At 37.0% G+C, this 20779-nt stretch overlaps 1 protein-coding gene across 1 annotated transcript in view; it reads left to right on the forward strand.

Moving 5' to 3' along the window:
- Positions 1 to 20779, forward strand: part of LOC124171523 (muscle calcium channel subunit alpha-1) — a 287447-nt gene that overhangs the window by 222589 nt on the left and 44079 nt on the right. Inside the window, exons 30-38 of the mRNA XM_046550696.1 lie at positions 203 to 391; positions 3062 to 3164; positions 7261 to 7418; positions 7499 to 7723; positions 8797 to 9001; positions 9258 to 9391; positions 13365 to 13466; positions 14796 to 14897; positions 17433 to 17471. Coding sequence (XP_046406652.1) covers positions 203 to 391; positions 3062 to 3164; positions 7261 to 7418; positions 7499 to 7723; positions 8797 to 9001; positions 9258 to 9391; positions 13365 to 13466; positions 14796 to 14897; positions 17433 to 17471 — 1257 coding nt within the window. The remainder of the gene's footprint in view (positions 1 to 202; positions 392 to 3061; positions 3165 to 7260; positions 7419 to 7498; positions 7724 to 8796; positions 9002 to 9257; positions 9392 to 13364; positions 13467 to 14795; positions 14898 to 17432; positions 17472 to 20779) is intronic.

Genomic DNA, 20779 nt, shown 5'->3' on the forward strand with positions numbered 1-20779 from the left:
ACATAGTAGTGGTAATAAGACAACTGCATCTTGCATAACACCTCGCCATTTGCATCTTTCAGGTAGCATTACACACTTACTTGATAGTGAATTAACTTAGATAAATATACATAATGAGATAGTCAGTTTTCATTTTAATTCTTTGTTTCAACCATCTTCCTCGATAATTTCATTTAACATTCACTTTTCCTTGTATTTCTAGCCAGGGTCAAACCTCATATCTATAAACTTCTTTCGGCTATTTCGTGTGATGAGGCTGGTAAAACTTCTAAGTAGAGGAGAAGGAATTCGGACATTATTATGGACATTCATAAAGTCTTTCCAAGCCCTTCCATATGTTGCCCTTCTCATAGTGATGTTGTTTTTCATCTATGCTGTGATTGGAATGCAGGTAAGATTCTTTCTGTTTATTTATTCTCATTCCATATGCTTTTAAAAATGGTCCTACCATTTATCAAAGACCAGAGATTTCTCAATTTTAGATTCATGGTTGTTTTGTGCCTTATGGTTTTTATGTAGGGAGTCTGGCATGGTAAAATTGGAGTTTCTACCAGTGCTTTTGGAATCGTTGCCCTCAGAACAGGTCCAAATAGGGTTCATTGTTTTGAGTGGGACTGTATACCACGTACATATTTTGTTTGTATCTTGGGGGTAGGTGGGCAGTTCGTGGCAGGTAGGCAAAAAATCATGGATTACCATCAAATGAGCCTTATAAACTTATCGAAGAGGAGGCTTGTGCTAAGGGCTAGTGTTGTTCATGGGAACGAGGTCGGCAAGGTCCTTGAGGCCATCAACATGTGAAACACTTATCATCATCAGCAGCATAAAAAAAAGAAAATATGACCAAGAAGATGGAGAAGAAGCCAGCAAAGAACATAAGGGCAGGGAATGTTAGGACAATGATGGGGCAGATATGCGAGAAAATATCAAAAGGGAAATGGAGGAAGGGAGAATAGGTATCTTTGGATAATGTGAAGTGAGGTGGAAGGATAGTGGGGGTTACTGGAGGGATTACTGAGTGGTGGGTATAGATAAGTTAAGCGATAGGATATAGGATTCTGGGGGTAGAAGTTGAGGCATGACCCACCCACCTTGTGGTGGTTCAAGTCCACGTGCTCACTAGCAATCATTGGGAGGAAGAAGCAGATGAGCTATGTGAGCAGTTCAGATTCAAATAAAATCCCTGGTAAGAAAAATCTAGTGGTGATGAGGGACTGGAATGCCTCAATCAGGGAAGAAGGGATAGAAACAAAATAAAAGAATTCGGATTATGAATGCAAGACAACCAGGGAGAGAAAGCAGTAGAATTGTGATGGAGAAACAAGTTATTCATTATAAACGCATGGTTAAATTATCATGAAGGGTGGAGGAGTCCAGGGTATACAAGGAGATATCAGATACACTGCATCATGGTAAGAGAGAAGTTTAGGAAAAGTGTGAAAAATTTGTGCGGCTTCCATTCGGTGGATGCGGATTCAGATCACAACCTAGTGTTTGTGAAATGCAATAAGCATCCAAAACACCTACGGAAGTTAGAGAATTGAGGAAATGGAGTGTAGAAGCTGTGTAGGGAATACCAGAGAATGCCAGGAACTTTGGAGAATAGTTTCTGGGAGATTGGAGATATCTGGTTGCCCTAGTAACCTGTGATCAAGAAAGCAATAAAGAAATTGTCAATAAAGTGGTCCATAGGAAGAAGGCTGTCTTCCAAAAGATGAGTTTTCTCACATTTGGGAATATGAGCATTGAAGCAAGGGAGTAATTCATAGGGACTCTCCTATGGAGCATTCTTCTTTATGGTAGTAAAACAGGGACAATTACATCAGTAAAGAAGTCAAGGTTGGAAGCTTTCAAAATGGGATGTCACATTAGAATGAAGAAAATCAAATTGGTCAATCATGTGAGTAATGTAAGTAATGGAAGTTGTAAGAAGAGAATGGAAGAAATCTTTTGAAAATGTTGAGAAATATGTAGATAGGAAAACTTAATCAGCCAGATGATGGTGTGAGAAAGACAGTTATTGAAGACAAGTGGAGGAAAAGCTTGTCAAAGAAAGACCTCGTATTAGATACATGGAGCAGGTGATTTTGAACAGAAGAATTATTCTGTGTCAAAAGATTTCCTGCAAGTGAAGAGCTATGTCCAACGAATCTGTGGATGATCTACTGTGATGATAACTCTAAGTGGTGAAAATTGATAGTGTGAATATGATGAGTAAAATTATTTCTATGTACGAGTTTCTTTTTGAGAATTTTGCAGCTTTTCTGTTCAAATGAAGTGAAGCTTTCCTAGATGTTCATGTCACTTCAGTGAGGTAAAAGCATCTTCAGATCTGAAGCTTCACAACGTACTTATGAAATGAAAATAGTTATTGAAATGTTGGTGGAATTATAGGTTGCCTTTAAGGGGGGTGAACTTTCTGAACTTAAGAGTTTTCATGGAAAAATATTTAGAAATATCTTCTATAAAACCTTATTTCTAAGTGTTTTGAATTTTATGTACTGCAGTTGAAGTCATGAAGTTTCCTTGGGTTTCACACCAGCTGAATGTATGGACACCTATGTTTCAATAGCATAATCTAACATCATCTTCAGGGTGAATGAGCATTATGGCATGTGTGAATGATGTTCACCCTGAGAATGATGCAATATGCCATTAAGGAATCAATGGCTAACAATGCCTTTACTTGTGTGGAAAACCTGAGGATGCTTCTTCATCATTATTATAGCTGAAAGGAACCGCAATTCTGTGACTTTTAGTATCAAATATATATTTAAATGCTGCATTCTGCTGAGTATTACTGATTTGATGCATCAAAACTCTTTTTTTTATTTCTTGGATCATAAATACCAGTTCTAGCACAATATATAGTGGTATAAGTCATCAGAAAATTAGTTAATAATCCTCAAGAAGTAGATAGAGATGAGTCATGTTGAAGTTTATAGTCTGACTGTGAACATTACTCCTCTCTTAAGATCATTAGGTAAAATTGTCACTATTTTTCACAGTAATAATGAGCTTTGTGGTAGCTATTTTTTCATATCATGAATTTCCTTTCCAGGTTTTTGGTAAAATCGCTCTAGATTCTGATACAGCAATTCATAGGAACAATAATTTTCAAACATTTCCCCAAGCAGTTCTTGTCTTGTTTCGTTCTGCTACTGGTAAGTTTTAAGAGCAAACCTTCATCCTCCTAGACTTTAATTTTGTTTTTTTTTTTCAATTCTGTGGTCAATAATGTGGGCTTGTTTTATATGATATCAAGTGAAAAGTCCAATTTCAAATTCAATGGAAACTGACTAAAATCAGTGCTCTGATGATTAATTTTGCTTGATTATTAAGTTAATTAATAATGACTCTAAATTTTGTTTGCCGTAGCTGTGGCGGGAAATAAATTTTCTTATCACCTACATTTTATGCATGTACATAAATGAAAGTTATGAAATTGGTATTACTATTTCAAATATTATTATTTCTTTTTCATATCCACTACAATTTCCCTATCCTACTGATGATGTGAATTGATTGCCTCTAGCCTAATTATTTTTTGTATGCATTCCTCTCTTGAGTATCTCCTCAAGATTTTGCTTGAAGTACTGTGATATTTATGCCAGCCTCGGTGGCAGTGGGGTAAAGTCCTAACCTGCTAATTTGAAGGCCATGGGTTCGTGTCCCACCTGGGTGGAATACCCAAATCAAGGGCATGGGTGTGTACATTTAAATGTTATGAAAACCCCAATGTAAAGGCCAAATAGAGGTGTTTTTGGTGGTGTAGAAAAAAATAAATGAATGTCAGTGATGAGTAGCTGGATACTGAGATTACTGTGAAATATCTTTCAGAAAAATGGCCTGAAGAAGAAAATTGTTACAATAAAGTAATGTATGGCTATACATCAAATGGGAGTTATATTCTGAAATTTTCATGGCTGCATGGCCAGTAATTTCCCTTTTAAATTGGGAGAATAAATTATACTTAAGTTAGGTAAAAACTAGAGATGTGCGAATAGTATCCGCGAATACTCGAATACCTCGAATAATAGAAAGTATTCGATATTCGAGATCTCGAATAGTTATGCCAAAGGTACCGTCTCGAATACCTCGAATACTTTGAATTTCGCGTCATACACTGTCGCTCGCACGTCGTTGGTAGTTGGCTCGGAAAAATGAGAACTCGTCTAGTGCATGCAGCGCCGTTTTAGGCAAGCTGACGAAATACATCAAATTCACGGGTTTGAGCGGTGAAAAGAGTTCGACGTGGGTAACCGAAATTGATCGGATGAAAAAAATCCGAAAATCCCAGGTGTCCCCTATCAGGAGAACCTCAGTTCCGTGGGATAGCGACATTGGCGCATTTCCCACGATCCGCTATCCCCATCCATTCAGCGTTCACCCCCCCCCCTCTCAGACGATTTCCTCTTCCCCGAAAACAAAAAAAAGGTCCCGGCTCGTGCAGGGATCATATAACGAAGACCTCAGCTTTGAAAAAAATATCAAGTTACCGGAAAATAATAGAATCGTGTTTCACCCTTCCCTCTTTCTCCCCACTGACCATTTTCCCGCATCCATCGTATGATAAAATGAGAGGAGGTGTTTGCCGTGTGTCCTTTGTGGCTAATAATGACAAGCACTTATTTTGAATCTTCCCCAGGAGATGAAACTACCATAGGGAGGAACTCAGTGCCGTGGGATAGTGACATTGGCGTATTTCCCACGATCTGCTATCCCCCTCCATTCAGCATTCGCCTCACCCACTCTTGACGATTTCCTCTTCTCCGAAATCAAACAAAAGATCCCAGCTCGCGCAGGGATTGTATTACAAAAACCTTAGCTTCAAAAAATATCAAGTTACGCGAGAAAAATAGAAACGTGTCTCGCACCCACCCCCTTTTCTCACCCACTGACCTTTTTCTACCTACCTGCTTCGAATTTCCCCCTTTCTCGAGGTCAACTGCTGCATGAGTCATCTACTAGCCCGAAAGGTGTCTAACAATGACTTTCGGCAATTGTTATTACACCTTTATTGGATTGAAATATTAGTAATGTGCGCGTAATTTAAAAAAGAATAAGACCAAACACGACATATTTCTGACTTTATTTAAGCATTTTGCGCAAGAAAATAAATACCGGGAAGAAGAAGAAATACGACGGAGGCTTAGCATTTTGGCGTAATGCTCAAATAGGGTGGTTTCCTATTATTTTTTATTGCCTAAATCGAAAGATTATCACTCCTGGAGTACGTATTTAACGCTTTTAGTTTTTTATGAGACTATATCTATTTTTCGCGATTAAATTAAAAGTGAAAATTTTCAAGCGCGCGAAAACGCGACGGGTAAGTATGAATGCCGGGAAAAACTCCGCGTGACGTCGTTCTGCTTCCCGCTGCCGCAAGTGAGGTGACCTTGGGGCGAGGCTCTGAGCGCTATTACGACGCAGGATGCTAGCAGGTAGCCGAGTACCATGCTAGCTGGTAGCGCTTGGCTTAAATAAGGATTATTAATACCTTATCAAACAGACTGTGTGATTATCAAGACATGTTTCCCTGAGCTCTGTGCCTCATGCATGCATTGGTAACCTCAGACGATGTAAAACTCCGATCCTCTCGTGTAGAAAATAGGTCCCTGTGATGTCACGTGGAGTGGCATCGCATAGGCGCCAATCTGGCCTTTTTCAAATGAGGTAAAATTGAACATTGCCATTGGTCTAAACCGGTATTTCTAGAACGAAATAATTTGTATATTATGAATACAGTAATGGTGGGTAACGAATCACAATCAATGCCTTTCGTTTTCTTTAATGAAGGAAACTACCCTATTGTTTACATAAAATTAAAATATTCCATTAATCAGCTAAATTCCTGTTTGAATCCTTTAAAGGCAATCACAATTACTCGCCAAAATCTTGGGTTTCCTGCTGCATAGGCGACCTAGTCAAACATTTTCACATTCATCGTTTAGTATTCGAGGTATTCGAAATTCGAGGTATTCGAATATTCGAGCAATGATTTAATATTCGAATTCGATATTCGAATTCGAGAAATCTACTATTCGACCCATCCCTAGTAAAAACACTCCCAAAATTTTCATGTTTTCCACCAGTATTTTGCTTTTCTCACATAAAGTAAAAATGAACAACAATGGGATAAAAAATCCTAAAGATGTTTCTCAAGAAAATATTTTCTTTGTTCCCCTACGAATTGCTTTGAAAATCTATGCATATTATTTTATTGTGTGCCAGTCATTCTCTTTCCATTTTGTTCTTTTCTCTCTCAAGTTTTGAACGGTTAAATGAGATTGTTCTGGAGGTAAGATATTTGGTAGATGATAGTTTCGGGTGCATGCCAGTCTGTGGACACAAAAAAACCCAATGATGGAAGCTGGAATTGCCCTAAACTGTCGTCTACCAAAAATGAGTTGACGCGGCATTAACCCATAAAACAATTATCAATGTAAATGAGGTTTGCTGTCTTTACTATCTTCATGTTTTCATTTCATTTTTGGAATTTTTGCTGTTGATGGCGCAAAGAAATGCAAAAACAGTTTTTTTTTAACTTGGGTTTTGTATTCTGTAATGTATACTGCGTGCATAACATATCCGGTTATGTGTTGCCTACGTTTCAGGATAACTAGAAATTTACGCTTGTTAGGATGCAATTCTAGTATGGGGAGCATCATGGATTTGGGGCAGAAATGTTTAGCAACCACTTGTCAAAATCTAGTATTACCAAGGTTTGCTGCTTTGAATGTTGATTCTCTGTCTTCATGTATTGGTTGTGGTTTTGGAATTTTATTAGTTACGGAGTTGAGAAAAATGTGAAAATATTTTTTTATTGTGGGAGAGACAACTTATTAATGAAAATATGGTACAGAAAAAATTGCAAAAACATAGGATAATAGAGTATAGAGTAGGTCACACTTGTAGCACACCTGGAAGAGCTGGAACTCAAACCTGCGAGCCTCGACCCTCAGTTTGGCAGATAAGGCATAACCCCTCTGCCACTGAGGCCGGTGCTTTAATATCCAAATAATATCCTGGTTTGTAATAATGGGAATCTTTTATGCCTAAAATTGCCAAAACAGGGAGCATAAAAGACACATATACTTTAGATATGTTAGTATCCATTTCGATGAACACCTGTGTAATCTCATTTAGTAGTTACTTTTGCCTGTGTTTCAGCAAAAACTCTGTAGGATTCTGATTGAATTTTTTAAATGAAGTTAAGCAAATGTTTTTTGCTAACCTTATTATGTTTTTTCATTGCAGGTGAAGCATGGCAGGACATAATGTTGGATTGTTCATCAAGGCCAGATGAAGTAAAATGTGATTCAAATGCCAAAGACACTGGAACATCGTCTTCTGACTGTGGCTCTGATTTTGCATTTCCATACTTCATTTCCTTCTATGTTTTATGTTCATTTTTAGTAAGTGAAGAATCATTTGGAATCTTGAGTTGCTCCCACAGGAAATTAGAAAATTTTAAAAAATTGATTTCTTTTTGCAGATCATCAACTTATTTGTTGCCGTCATTATGGACAACTTTGACTATTTAACTAGGGACTGGTCTATTTTGGGTCCTCACCATCTGGATGAGTTTGTTCGGTTATGGAGTGAATATGACCCCGATGCTAAAGGACGGATCAAGCATTTGGATGTTGTTACTTTACTCAGGAAAATATCACCTCCCCTTGGTTTTGGTAAATTGTGTCCTCACAGAGTTGCCTGCAAGGTAATAAAATTTTGTTTAAACATGTATTATATTTCAATATCAGCCACTTGTGCCCATCCCACATTCTTTTTTATTTATTCAAAGTAAAAGTATCCTGTTATCTTTCACTATGTTTACCAACTGATCTCAGATTAATCTGAATCATTATTCCTGTGATGGACCTATCCAGATCAAGACTGATGATTTTAGCCCTGTTGAATTCTTCCCATAAAGATCCCTTGTGGGTGACCCATTTAAACTACGAAAGATACACAGAGAAAAAATCATTCGCCTTGACCGGGATTCGAACCCGGATCCCCCGATTTCCGGTCGAGTGCTTTAGCCAGTTAAGCTACCGAAGCGTCATTCTTTCCTGTGGAAATCGGGGGATCCGGGTTCGAATCCCGGTCAAGGCGAATGATTTTTCCTCTGTGGATCTTTCGCACGATTGTGCATTACGGGTGACTCCCGTAAAAAGTTATCACCGCGGCTAGTCCCGGTATACTTTAAACCATTTAAACTAGTTCATGGTAGTTTCCTTAAATTTGTCAAGGGCATATGTCACTTGAGCTCTTATTCAAAGTTTTTCTTAAGCCTCAGGACTCTGGTGCTTCCCATTTGAGTTCCAAAAGTAAGGGGGGTTATCATAGAATTGGGTTCGCCCAGATCCATGTGAATATAGAAATATTTTCCTCAAAAACTGCAAGATGTACTCTGGTGCACATTTTTTCATAGTTATAGATGTTGTGGAATGGCAGGGTCTCCATCTAATCCTGATTTAGAGATTCCCAACTAAGATGAGTCTCAGATGGCCATAAGTGCTCATGATCATCATTAAATATTCTTCCTCAAAAGTATTCATTTGGAATCAGGCTACTTGGTGTCTTAGAACATAAAAAATAGTATGCAATATTAAGTCCGCTCATTCAGAAAAAGTCATGTAATATATAGTTTATTCCATAAATTTATCATAAAAGTAATGGCCTTCTTAAAATGGTTGGTAAAGACATGTGGTTGAAAAAAGTCCTTGTATTAAATCCCCAAAAGGTAATTTTTTTAGTAGTCTAATAATGACTAAATTATTCTCTTTTTAGAGATTGGTATCCATGAACATGCCTCTGAATAGTGATGGAACAGTTTTGTTTAATGCCACACTTTTTGCGGTCGTCAGAACATCCTTGCGCATTAAAACAGAAGGGAACATTGATGATGCTAATGCTGAGCTTCGTGCAGTAATAAAGAAGATTTGGAAAAGGACTAGTCCAAAACTTTTGGATCAGGTTGTACCGCCCCCAGGAGGTAAGAATCAATGAGGGAAATGAGAACTATGTAGCATTTCCATGTGTGATCTACTTTATAGACTATTATAATGCCTCTTCTATGGAAAAATTACATGAGGGGTGCAAAAGTACTTTACTATTTTAAGATGATTAGTTAAAATTTTTAGCATTTTTTTAGCTATGTGCACTTTGTGTACTACTTGAAATTTTTATGAAGACTTGTTCTTAGTATGAATATTTGAATTTTACATGTCTTGTCCCCACCAATTTTTCAGTTGATGATGAAGTCACCGTTGGAAAGTTTTACGCAACATTCCTAATCCAAGATTATTTCCGCCGGTTTAAGAAGAGAAAAGAGCAAGAGCAGAAGGATGGTGATAAGGAGTCTCAGAATACAGTCACTTTACAAGTAATTACTTTTCATTGGCTCTAGAGTTGTAGTTTCTATAATATTATCTATTTTTGCTAGTATTCTTTGAATGAATTTATTGAGTGTTTTTACTCTGTATATCTATCTGTATATGGGAACCCTTACCTAATCCAAAAACTACATGAGGCTGAGTCATTTCTCAGAGATCATTGCCTACTAAAGTAGACTCTTGTTATTGCGAAGGTCGCGGGACTAAAACAGCGAAGGTTGGTAATAACGAATTTCAGCGCAACGTCTCTCTTAGGAATCGTCACAAAAAAACATACCTCGCAAATAATTTTTTCTCTTCAATCTCCTGTACTGATACTCCCACTGTGGAATAGCTTCAGAGTCATGGGTATTATATACACGATAGAATTATGTGCTAGTATATAAAAACAAGCTCATTCGTTTGATTTCATCAATATAAGAATGTGGTTGAAAGTCATTAATCCTAGCACTTCCTCACTCATTATGTATCATTTATGAAAAAACTAAATAATATGCTACGTTAATTAAACTGTTGAACAATTGCATCTATCAGGAATAGCTGGATGGAAATCAAATTGATGAAAGATGGATCTGAAATGGCAATAGCTTGTTATCATTTAAACGAAATTTAATGGTGCTCTATGGAATGTTTTTGACACAAAAGAAGTAAATTTCTTACAAAATAATATCTTTAAATATTCTCATTTGGCTTTAAAGTCATTGAAAAGTAATCTTAGGAAAACATCATTTTTGACTGCCGTGCTCTTTCCCTCCAAATTCATTTAGCAGAGTCTTGTCATCCTACCATTGTCATGATCATCCGGCGTCAAACACATCAATGTGCGTAAAGGCCTGGTTACACGGTACATTAACACGTACCAGTTAATGTACGTTTGAGTGAATGATTTTGGGGGACCTGAACGGAACATGTACTAATGCATGAACCAAATTACAACAGGTTCTATTTTCTGTGCATGCATTCGCACAAGTTTGGTGGTTACATGGTGCATTTTGGCATTCATTCTCGTGTTCATACATTTAGACATTAACCTGTACGTATTAATGTATCGTGTAACCAGGCCTTAACACAATCTCCTAGGCTGCTGCATGACACAATCGAGGGTTGATGTCTTCCCGAATACAGTAAGTCCTCAACATATGAACAAGACGCATTCAGAGATCTTCTTCATTAGTTGGATTCATTCCCGAGCTGATAAACCTATGAAGATTTCGAAATGTGTGGTATCCTGCGGAATGCAACACTGCATTATTATGCGTTGATTCATGATTGTGACAAACTGATCTAAGGGTGCATTCACTAAAAACGCTGAAAACCAGTAGCTTGTTTCCAGCATTTACAAGTGCATACAACTATTGTGGCCTTTCACAAAAAAAGATGCACCGACAAGACCAAACTAGCTTTGTCTGCGATCAGACAAATATGAAACAACACAAACTTTTACTCACGCTTATCGGTGCCAAGCAGTCTGCACCAGCAACCGGCATTCTACATGAACTCTCCCTAACTGCGCATGCAACATGGCTGGAGCCAAAAAAAATTGCTGTCCGAGGGGAGGAAGAATGGGGGAAACGCTGAATAGTTACTGACTACTCAACGGATTAATTGACTCTTTGTTCAGCCTGTGCACTAAGTGTGAGTTCCTCCTTGCCAAACTACGTCTCATCAGCCAACTCCAAAGGCACCAAATTTGAAATTTTGGGCACGCTTGAATTTTTCAAATACTCTTACCCCTGAAAGTTCGTAAATCAAATGTTTGTAAGACAAGGACTTCTTGTACGGCCTATTTACAAGCAGTAATGAGTGGGTCACGATGATTCCACAGGAATGAAGCTTATTACATGATGTTGCGTGGATACTGAAGTATATCCTTCTGAAGAAACAACATTAATTGATGCTCTTGGGCACAGTGCACGAGGAAAACTTGAATATAGCGCATAGTGTAGTGATGATAGCATAATGTGTATCCACCTAAATACTATTTCTTATCCGTAGAACTTTGTAATTAAGTTGTTTTTGTAACCGCTGGACCAGAACAGATTCGCACAGTAGACTCTCGTTATTACGAAGTTTACGGGACCGAAAAACCGGAGGTTAGTAAAGCGAAGTTTGCATGAACGTTTCTTTTAGAAATCATCGAAAAAAATCAGTGCATAATATACGCGATTATATTACGTGCAAATATATATAAACAAGAAAATTCGTTTCAGTGTCTCAATAGTAGAATGCGGCATGACGCAATCGAGGGTTGAGATCTTCCCGAATACAGTAAGTCCTCGATATTCAAACTAGATTCGTTCCGAGACCTTGTTCATAAGTTGATAAACTTGGAGTCCGGCCGCCAAGAGTTGTCCGATGACAGGCAGAATGGTCTAGTTCGGGGTTGGGTGCAAGGTTTCCAGGTAAGAAAGCGAAATGCCTACATCACATGTAAACAAAAGGGTTCTGTGAAGAAAGGAGCTGGAAGGGATGACGAGCGTGAAGGACCCAAAGGAAGAATCCCTTGTTTTGGAGATTCTAAGAAAGGGCTTGTTTTAGTGGTTCAGGCTTGTTTCAGTGCTACATATGCATTTGACAACGTTGTATGACTGGGCGAGGGTATGAGGTGTATTTTGGGGGCAGTGATTGGCAGCAAACCGTGCTGGCCAAGGGTTCTCCGCTCCTTCTTTTGCGCTGTCAAGGGGCAACTTTCACCAGCCCGACTGCATACAAGGCATCGAGGAGTACGGTTATCCTGGAGAATCCAACACTGCATCACAATTGTGCGCTAACTCCCGATTGTGATGAAATGATCTAGCTGGGCGTTCGACGAAGCCGGAGCCGAAAAAAAATCGCTCTCCGCGGTAAGGAAGAACGGGCGAAACGCTGAACAGTTCCTAACTTCACACTGGATTCAATGATTTGTTCAGGTAATATCCAAAGTTCCTCTGCGCCACACCGCGTCGCATCGGCCAAATCGAAAGGTGCCACATTCGAAATATGAAATTTTTGGAATGCTTGTATCTCTGAAAGTTCGTAAACCGAATGCGTGTAGGAAGAGGACTAACTGTGCGTCTAAATTACGAGCGTTTGTCAGTGGGTAACCGTGGCTCCACAGGAATGAAGCTTATTGTATGATGTTGAGTGTATACTGGAGAATGAGCCGTAATTGACGCTCTTGCGCACATAACACAAGGAGAACTTAAACGTGGCGCAATTATTAGAAACTTAGCGTAGTGTATATCCACCCAAATGTCGTTGTTTATTCGTGTAACTTCGTGATAAAGTTCTTTTGTAACTGCCGGGACCCGGACTGAGGTTCGTAATTTCGCAATAACGTTTCTTTTACCATAGATTGGACAGGACATTTCGTTGGGACCAACTATTTGCTTCGTAATAACGAGAACTTCCTAATAACGTTGTTCGTGTTAACGAGGGTCTACTGTAATAATGAAAATTTTGTAATGAGGTTGTTTGTATTAACGAGAGTCTATTGTGTGATCTTGCCCACCTGATTTGCCATGTTAGGTCTATGTAAAGACAGTGCAGGTCTATATTCATTCAAAGGAATCAAAGGTGCATAAATAGTTGTGCATGGAAAAATTATTCTTGGTTAATAGGTAGTTTATCAAAATCATCAGTTAAAATTATTTTTTCCATTCATAAGCAATGGTCAGAACATATGATCCCTTCTATAAGTACACCTACTCTCATTTTGAGGGTTTATCTATCATTCATCAAAATATGTACTATATATATGTAATTACTTACTAACAGCCACAGCCTGAGTGAATCAAATTATTAGCACAAAGTTGAGATATATATAGTAGGACAACCCAAGTCAATCCACAGATGTTGACCTTGGGCCTTACATACCACTAGTTACTATTTTTTAGCTCTGAAAAAGATTTTTGTGGAACTTATAACATGTCCACCTGTTACACTTTAAACTCAAATCTTGATGTAAACCTATGTTTTTTGTAGGCTGGTTTGAGAACACTCCATGATGCTGGTCCAGAACTGAAGAGGGCAATATCAGGGAATTTGGAGGAGCTTGTTGATGATAATCCTGAGCCAATGCACAGGGTAAGTTTTGTCCCTTTTCTGTCAATGGTCTACCTCAATAGTTGGTTCTAAATGTCACATAAAGCCCTGAAAATATACAATCATAATATGGTGTTTTGTTGTACATTAGTTTTAAACAAAGACATAGTTTTTTAAATTTGATTTCTCTCTGTTACTTTCATTTCCTCTGAGAAATCAATGGAGATGACTGGCACTAAGTTTTTTTTATGTCTGTTTCAAAATTCATTAAATTCTGAGACTTGGGTAATAAATGAGAGAAAATAAATAGAGCATCTGAATAACTGGATGCTGATATCTGTTGATAAAAATGAAACTTTCTTCTTCATCATTATGTCTGCTGTGCCTGCCACCCATGTGAATTTTGATAGAATTTTCATTATCTCTTTTGACATTCCTGGTGCATGTCATTGCATATATTTGATTTGTTAGATACAAATTACCCTGCAGGACCAATTTTCATTAATTTTCGATGAACAAAATCCTCGCAAGACACAGCCCACATTAATGGGCACCATGCTTCAATATGCTAAATGCATATAAAATGTCGGAAAAATTCATCATTGTGGTGGCACAAAATTCCATGTCATGCCACATTTCTGATTGCATTGTTTTATTCACTAATTCACTAGAACTACCAACAGTGAAATTAATTGTATTATACTCATACAGTGGAACCTCGTTAAAGCGAGTACGGGATATAGCGACACCCCCGCTATTACGAGAGATAGCCAATGCACCGTAAATTGATCCTATAATAAGCGTGTTAAAAAATTCGTTTTTACGAGACCCTTTCGGTGTTGGCTCTCGCCATAGCGAGGGTTTCACCGCCGGAAGACTTTCATCAAGACTCCTTAACCTCTGTAATTGCTAGCGATCTGTTAGAAATGAAGTTAATGGAGTGCTCAGTATCAAATTTATGTAGTAAACTGTCGTTCGATAAATATAATGATGACGAAACAATGCTTTGCATGATTTTTATTCAGTGCGGCGCTTATAAATTGTTTGAATAGTTAGTCGTTATTTGAGTAAGGAAATTTAGTGATGCAAAAAAACATCGCCTTTCGTCTGGATTTATGCTTACGTTTATCGGATAGATGTTTATCTGTCGCCGCACCACTCCTGTTCCTGTAAATCTGTTCGCAACAGGTATATTGGCTATTATTTGCTCCACCTCCGGTAAAGCGACAATTCGCTATAACGAGTGTTTATTAGTGCACCGTGGGGTGTCGTTATATCGAGGTTTCACTGTATTAGGGCCATTATTTTTGGCCATTGGAGATGAATCCTAAAATCATTTTTCATGTTCAATTTTCTTTTTCCTTTCTTCAGCGTAACCACTCTTTATTTGGAAGTGTTTGGTCTTCAATGAGGAGAGGGCACAGTGGATTCCACCGAGCCCGATCTTTAAAAGTCACCGCAACCCAGGCAAAGGTAATCTTACAATCATTCACCATTCTTTACTCTCTTCATATTCCATATGTTTCTCAGGATTTAAAAGAACAAGTCCACAGTGTAATATACAAATATTTGTTTTTAATAGGTCTGACGTAACTATAGCCTAAATCAGACATTCATCATAGTCAATTAATGTTTGCACTCATTTAGTCATTCCAACGGCTACAAGAATCATCTTCACTTAGCGTTCACTACCATCTGTTAGGGTGTTTGGTGTTTTGTATGGGTGAATGTATTCATAAAATGTATATATGTACAGTGTTCTTTTGTTGTGTAACTTAAAAGAGAGGAAATCCCTGAGTTGTAAAAAAGAGAAAGGAAATCAGTGCATTAGATAATCCAAGAAAAAATAATTCCTTAGTGATACGGCCGTCAGTTTTTTATTATAAAGTCAGATATTTATTTCAATTTAAAATGGTGAACCAATGATTATTTTAGAAATTATCTCCACCTATCTATTTAGTAATAATAGTGAGTTTTGTGAAATTAACTCTGTTATAGGTGAGTGTAATATGTCTCCATGTATTATTTTTGCATTTCCTAAGAACCTCTGTTTCTAACTCAAGCATCATCATATGCACCACAACAAAAAAGATATTTCATTCTGACAGATACAAGAATGTTAGGAGGGGAAGACATATCTGAATTTATGTATGGCGTGTTATTTATTTTGATACAGTAGTTGAAAATGAATGGGTCCAGAACAGCTGAGAATCATAATTTACAGTAAAAAATTGAGATTGGTTTGAAATCAGGGAAAATATAGTTGAGCGAAGTTTTTGGTTCTTTTTTCTGTTACAGATTTTTTTTACAGAATATTACATTGAAAGCATGGAATTTTTAGTGATAATGCTATAGAGATTTTAGAAAGAATCCATATCCCTCCAATCGCATATCTTGTGACATTTAATAAGGTGGAAAATTTATTTTCATTCAACCCTTTTAGTCATAAAAAATTTAAAGTACATTATTGTCATTATTAATTATGCCTCGTGCCTATGGATTTTTTAGTGGATCTTGTTAGTTGCAGTTTTTCAATTGGTCATAACTTACCTAGCCGCTATATGAAATATAATTCTTCTTTAGTCTAGCCTGTAGATTTATTCCTTCCTTCTTCATTAGTATTATGGTTGCCTGTAAGGTTCGTTTATGCACATAATTGAAGGACATGCATAACTAATTTGAAAAAGGATTCCTTGATTAATTTTACGTTTATGTAAGACCAAGGCAGTCTAAGAAAGGGCTTGTATCAAATTTTTTTACTAGGTGAAGTTCTGTATTCATTAACCTTGTATTTCCTTTATAAATGCCAAATATTTCATAAGTTTCAGTTGTATAGACATATTAACATCTACAAAGAATATTTATCCTCTCTGAGTGTATGAGCTAGATTATAAATACCAGTTTCTGTAATAGGAAAAGCTGGTTCTTAAGTTTTTTTCTTGGAATCATATCCTTCATGTTATTTCCTTTACTAAGTGTTGATGTATCAATTATACATGGGTATATGTATTTATTAATTCAAGAATACCATATTGTTAACAATCCATATTTTTATATGAATACCTTTTTTTAATAATACATGCATTCACTAAATGGATGCTGTTGTGCTATTTTTGAAGAAGCTCTTGAAGCCTTGTCTGTATACATTTGCTTTAATAACAAAATCATCCTTTCGTCTTTTTTAATTGCATTTCTGTATTTTTCCCCACAAAAACTTTTATAGCCTTTGAATGAGAATCAAACTTCACGAGCATAAGAGTGTTCATTACCAAGGTGAAAATGTTGCATCATTTTTCTTTCCGCCCTTTTTTGTATTTTTCTTCCTCAGAGGTTGCATTTACTGCATTTCCATCGGGAAAATTAGAATTTATGGTATCATTTAGATTATTCAAAGGAAAACTGCTAATGGCTGTTCTACAAACTGTTAACATCCCTTGAAGGTGTGCAGGCCCCTTGTTTCTATGTAAATTCACATGCGTAGTGTCACTCCTGACTCTAGGAACAAACGTGGACTGTCAAGGAGTGAACTTTTACAAAGTCACTGAAAAGTATTTGATACACCTCACTCAGTTAAGAATACAGTTGTTGGCGTTCAGTATTTGCAAATACATAAAAACTCTTAACATAAAATTAGGACATTAAACATATTTACTTCATGTCATCTCATGGTTGAAAGGCCATAATTATGCACCCATCTTATGTACTTCCAAAAACTTGCCGCACTCTTTTTGATGCATGATAAGTGGTGTCTGAAATATGACTGATTTTTGTCAATATCATATCAGTTTTCTTTATAACTTATCAGAAATAATTTCCCCTTACTCTTTGTACATACTTGAAATACTGTCAAATTTACAATTTATTATTTTAGAAGGATTAATAGTCATTTTAGATAAGTGGTTGTTACCCAGACTTGTCCTTGTTGTAGCTTAACTCACACCCCATCAACATTAATAGGTCTCATTCAAATACCATGTTCTTGTAGAAGATATGATTCCTTTCTTACAGATGAATCACTTGGAACTTCCTGGAAGAAATCTTAGAAAGGTATACTTGGTGTTCTGGGCATGACTTAGTAGCATGTATGACTTTTTTGCATAATTGCAAATTATGTATATGCATTTATTTTTATTGCTAACAGGTAATTGATTAATTGTATGAGTGTGGTTTATATACTATACCACTGGCATAGTAGGCTAAATTTTGGCAATGCTAGTTATATTTTTAGTCCTATTTTCCGTTAAAACTTCAGGAGACTTGTCTGCCTGCAGTGAAGTGGTGAATATGTATATGTGCACCTTAAGGTCACCCTATAATATGATCAACAGGGACAGTGCAATTATTTTATTTCATCCTGATTGGCATGCTCAACATGTCATTCCCTGTGCTTCGTACAGCAATGAAATTATACTACCATATCAAAGTGAGTTAGGGATTTCCTGCTGCTAATACTTGTCAACAATGAGGCTCAAACACACTCATGCATTAAGACCCCATAGCTTCTTCACTGGCCATGGCATTTATGCACACCAGTTTTTGTAGAGCTTATTTTTTACATTTCTCTACCATGCTGAATAATTATTTGCCCTTATTTTCCAAGTTTTTACTAAAGCTTTGGCTTTATTAAACCTTGCTCTTATAGTAATTTTAAAAACCCTCATTTTTAAAGGGGTCCAAATTTATGGTTATATTGCTAGGGTGCACTACATATTTTTGCCTTGAATAACTGCATGAATTAAATTCAGCTGTTTTGTCAACTTTGGGGGAAGCTGATACGGACCAGGTGTCCTAATTTCTGGAAAATATTGAATTTCCATGCTTAAGTACTGATGTAGTCCTGTTGAGCAATTTATATGCATGATGGATTTGAAATTCGTGCCAATGCTTCATGCTTCATGCATATTAATCTCATATATTTGTAAATATAGGTGGTCATAAATCTTCTTTGGAGATTATAATGTTTGGTCATGAATATACAAGATGGCAATGAGCACTGTGAGCTGCAGTAAATGCCTTATACAATTTAGTTTTCACCATATTATTTTTATAATTCTTAATTGGATCATTTTATTGTGTACATAATTAATTTTTTGTTACTTGGCAGTTGCGTATCTTTTCACTTTTAGTATCCATTCTCCTATACTCCTACATAAAGTTAATTTTAAAATTTTCTGTGTGCTGTATTATTTTATGATATAGGTATTAATTTTATTATTTGTCCCTAAAAAATTTTTGCCTAAAATTGTATGATAGGCTTCTCGTATGAATTGCATTTATGTTGTTCAAATCCTTGGTTTTTTTTATTTTTCCTATGAAGCTCAGGCAGAACTGACGGATGTTAATCAAAAGTGTTATCCTTGAAAAAAAGGTAGTGTGATATGCCTACTGAAGGGGAAAGGTACTTATTTCTTTGAGTTCAGGGATGTCTTCGCTGGGATGAGTCTATGGGCAGTTGTAAAAGATATTAGCTAAGGTATTGGATCATTGGCTGAAGCTCTTCAGTTTGCATTGATGTGTGTAAATATCAAGTTATGGCTTACAATGAAGCCTTGTGTTGTACATGTTTGCAGCTTTAGCACCTTATCATTGTAATTTAGGCTGTAAGCATTATTTGTCACTGCTATGTCTTTCTCTGTCATTATCATTATATTGTTGGGAGCCTCCTGTTCTCACCATGGAATCTTTAGTGGGCCAAACATATGATTTAGATTATGGGCTACTCTATGCAAAATTATAAACAGTTAAATCAATCGAAGTACTTCCAGTTCAATGGTAACACTCCTACTTTTTCCCATGAAGAGGGAGCCCCAATCAAAGCAATGCTACTCTACTCATCTATTTCCACAAAGAGCAATGGCAAAAAACATCACTGCATTCCTAAATCATCATTGCAGGGGTTCAGTAAACATCACAATAAATCCTATCATATCACCTGATCTGACCAAAAATTACAAAGTTTGTAGCATTATGTATTATGTAGTATGTATGTTTCTAATTCGCTAAATACAGTGAAGTTGATCGTTTCGGCTTTCACTTGGTCAAAATTCATACTGAATAAAGATAAGGAGCCTTTTTTAAATTTTCACAGATATTTTATTTGGTAAGACTCTATTTTTCCTCAATTTATCGTGCACCAAACCAAGCACTCTCACCCCCAGCCAGGTGACCTTCTCAGCCATTCCTTCCCCAAACTCGTATCACAACCCAACACTCTCCCACCCATCCCCCTACTCCAGCTTAATCTCCCCCCTCCATAACCTTTCTCTGCAGTTCGTGGCAAATATATACATATATGTATTGGGGATTTTCAAGTTAAAATCTTGGTACTCAAGAATGATGTCTTAGCATCGAAACATGCCCTGGCAAATAAAATATCTGTGAAAATGTACAAAGGTTGTATATCTTCACGCAATAAATATAGGCCCAAAGGAGTTGATTCAATGGATGAAATGAGATGGGCCAAGAGGGGAAGTTGGCCAACTGAGGCACAATTATTGCACTCCCAAAGAAATGGGTGTGGTGAAGTTGGCAGTTGGTAGAACTATTCATCCAATTGTCTGGCACGACTGTTCATACCTGGTTATGGGCCTACTCATCCTCTAACTATCAGCTTTGAGGCATTGGTCCCTGCATTTGGGTGGTTTGTTCAGAACCTGTGTGAAGGCTTTAGTCAAGTTTTAATCAGAATGAAATAGCTAATTATTGAAAAGGTAGATTTCAGAATTTTTACACAGGCTTTTCTTATGAACTGTTGAAGGTGTGCCTCTGCCAATATGATTTTATGGGACTATGAAAATCTGCTATAGCCATTTTTTTAAATCATTATTACTCTGGATCACGGACTTAGCTGCGAAGGACTGGACACTTGTGGAAATATCTTTATGCCTTAGTGTTGCCTCTGCAATGATCGTCCACTAGATGGCAGCAAGGATAGTTGCCCATGGAAACTAATGCACACATAAGGAATCCAACAGGAAATTGCATGTTTTCCGATTTTTTTTTCACTAGAAAATAAATACTACACTCTTCTTTATGCTTTGTCTTGGTATTTTTGGGATCAAATTCACCCAATGCATAAAAGTGTGTGCTGATTTTGTGGTCTTAAGTTCAATAATTTTCAATGCTGGATGATATTAAACATTGCCACTGCAGCCTATAACTTTATTTTTTGCAAAACTTCAGGTGAAGTTCTGAGACAAATGCCCATGGAGGGCACTTCATTGTAAGCAAAACCATTTTGGTGATAACCAATGATGAGTTTAACCATCAATGTAATATTTACAAATTTCATAGTTTACTTATAGAGTTCTGTGGTTTTGTGTTCTTGGCTAGTCCTCGGCTCGGGCAGTCCTCGG

Source organism: Ischnura elegans, chromosome X (assembly GCF_921293095.1).
Source record: "Ischnura elegans chromosome X, ioIscEleg1.1, whole genome shotgun sequence".
Taxonomy (NCBI): Eukaryota; Metazoa; Arthropoda; class Insecta; order Odonata; family Coenagrionidae; genus Ischnura; species Ischnura elegans.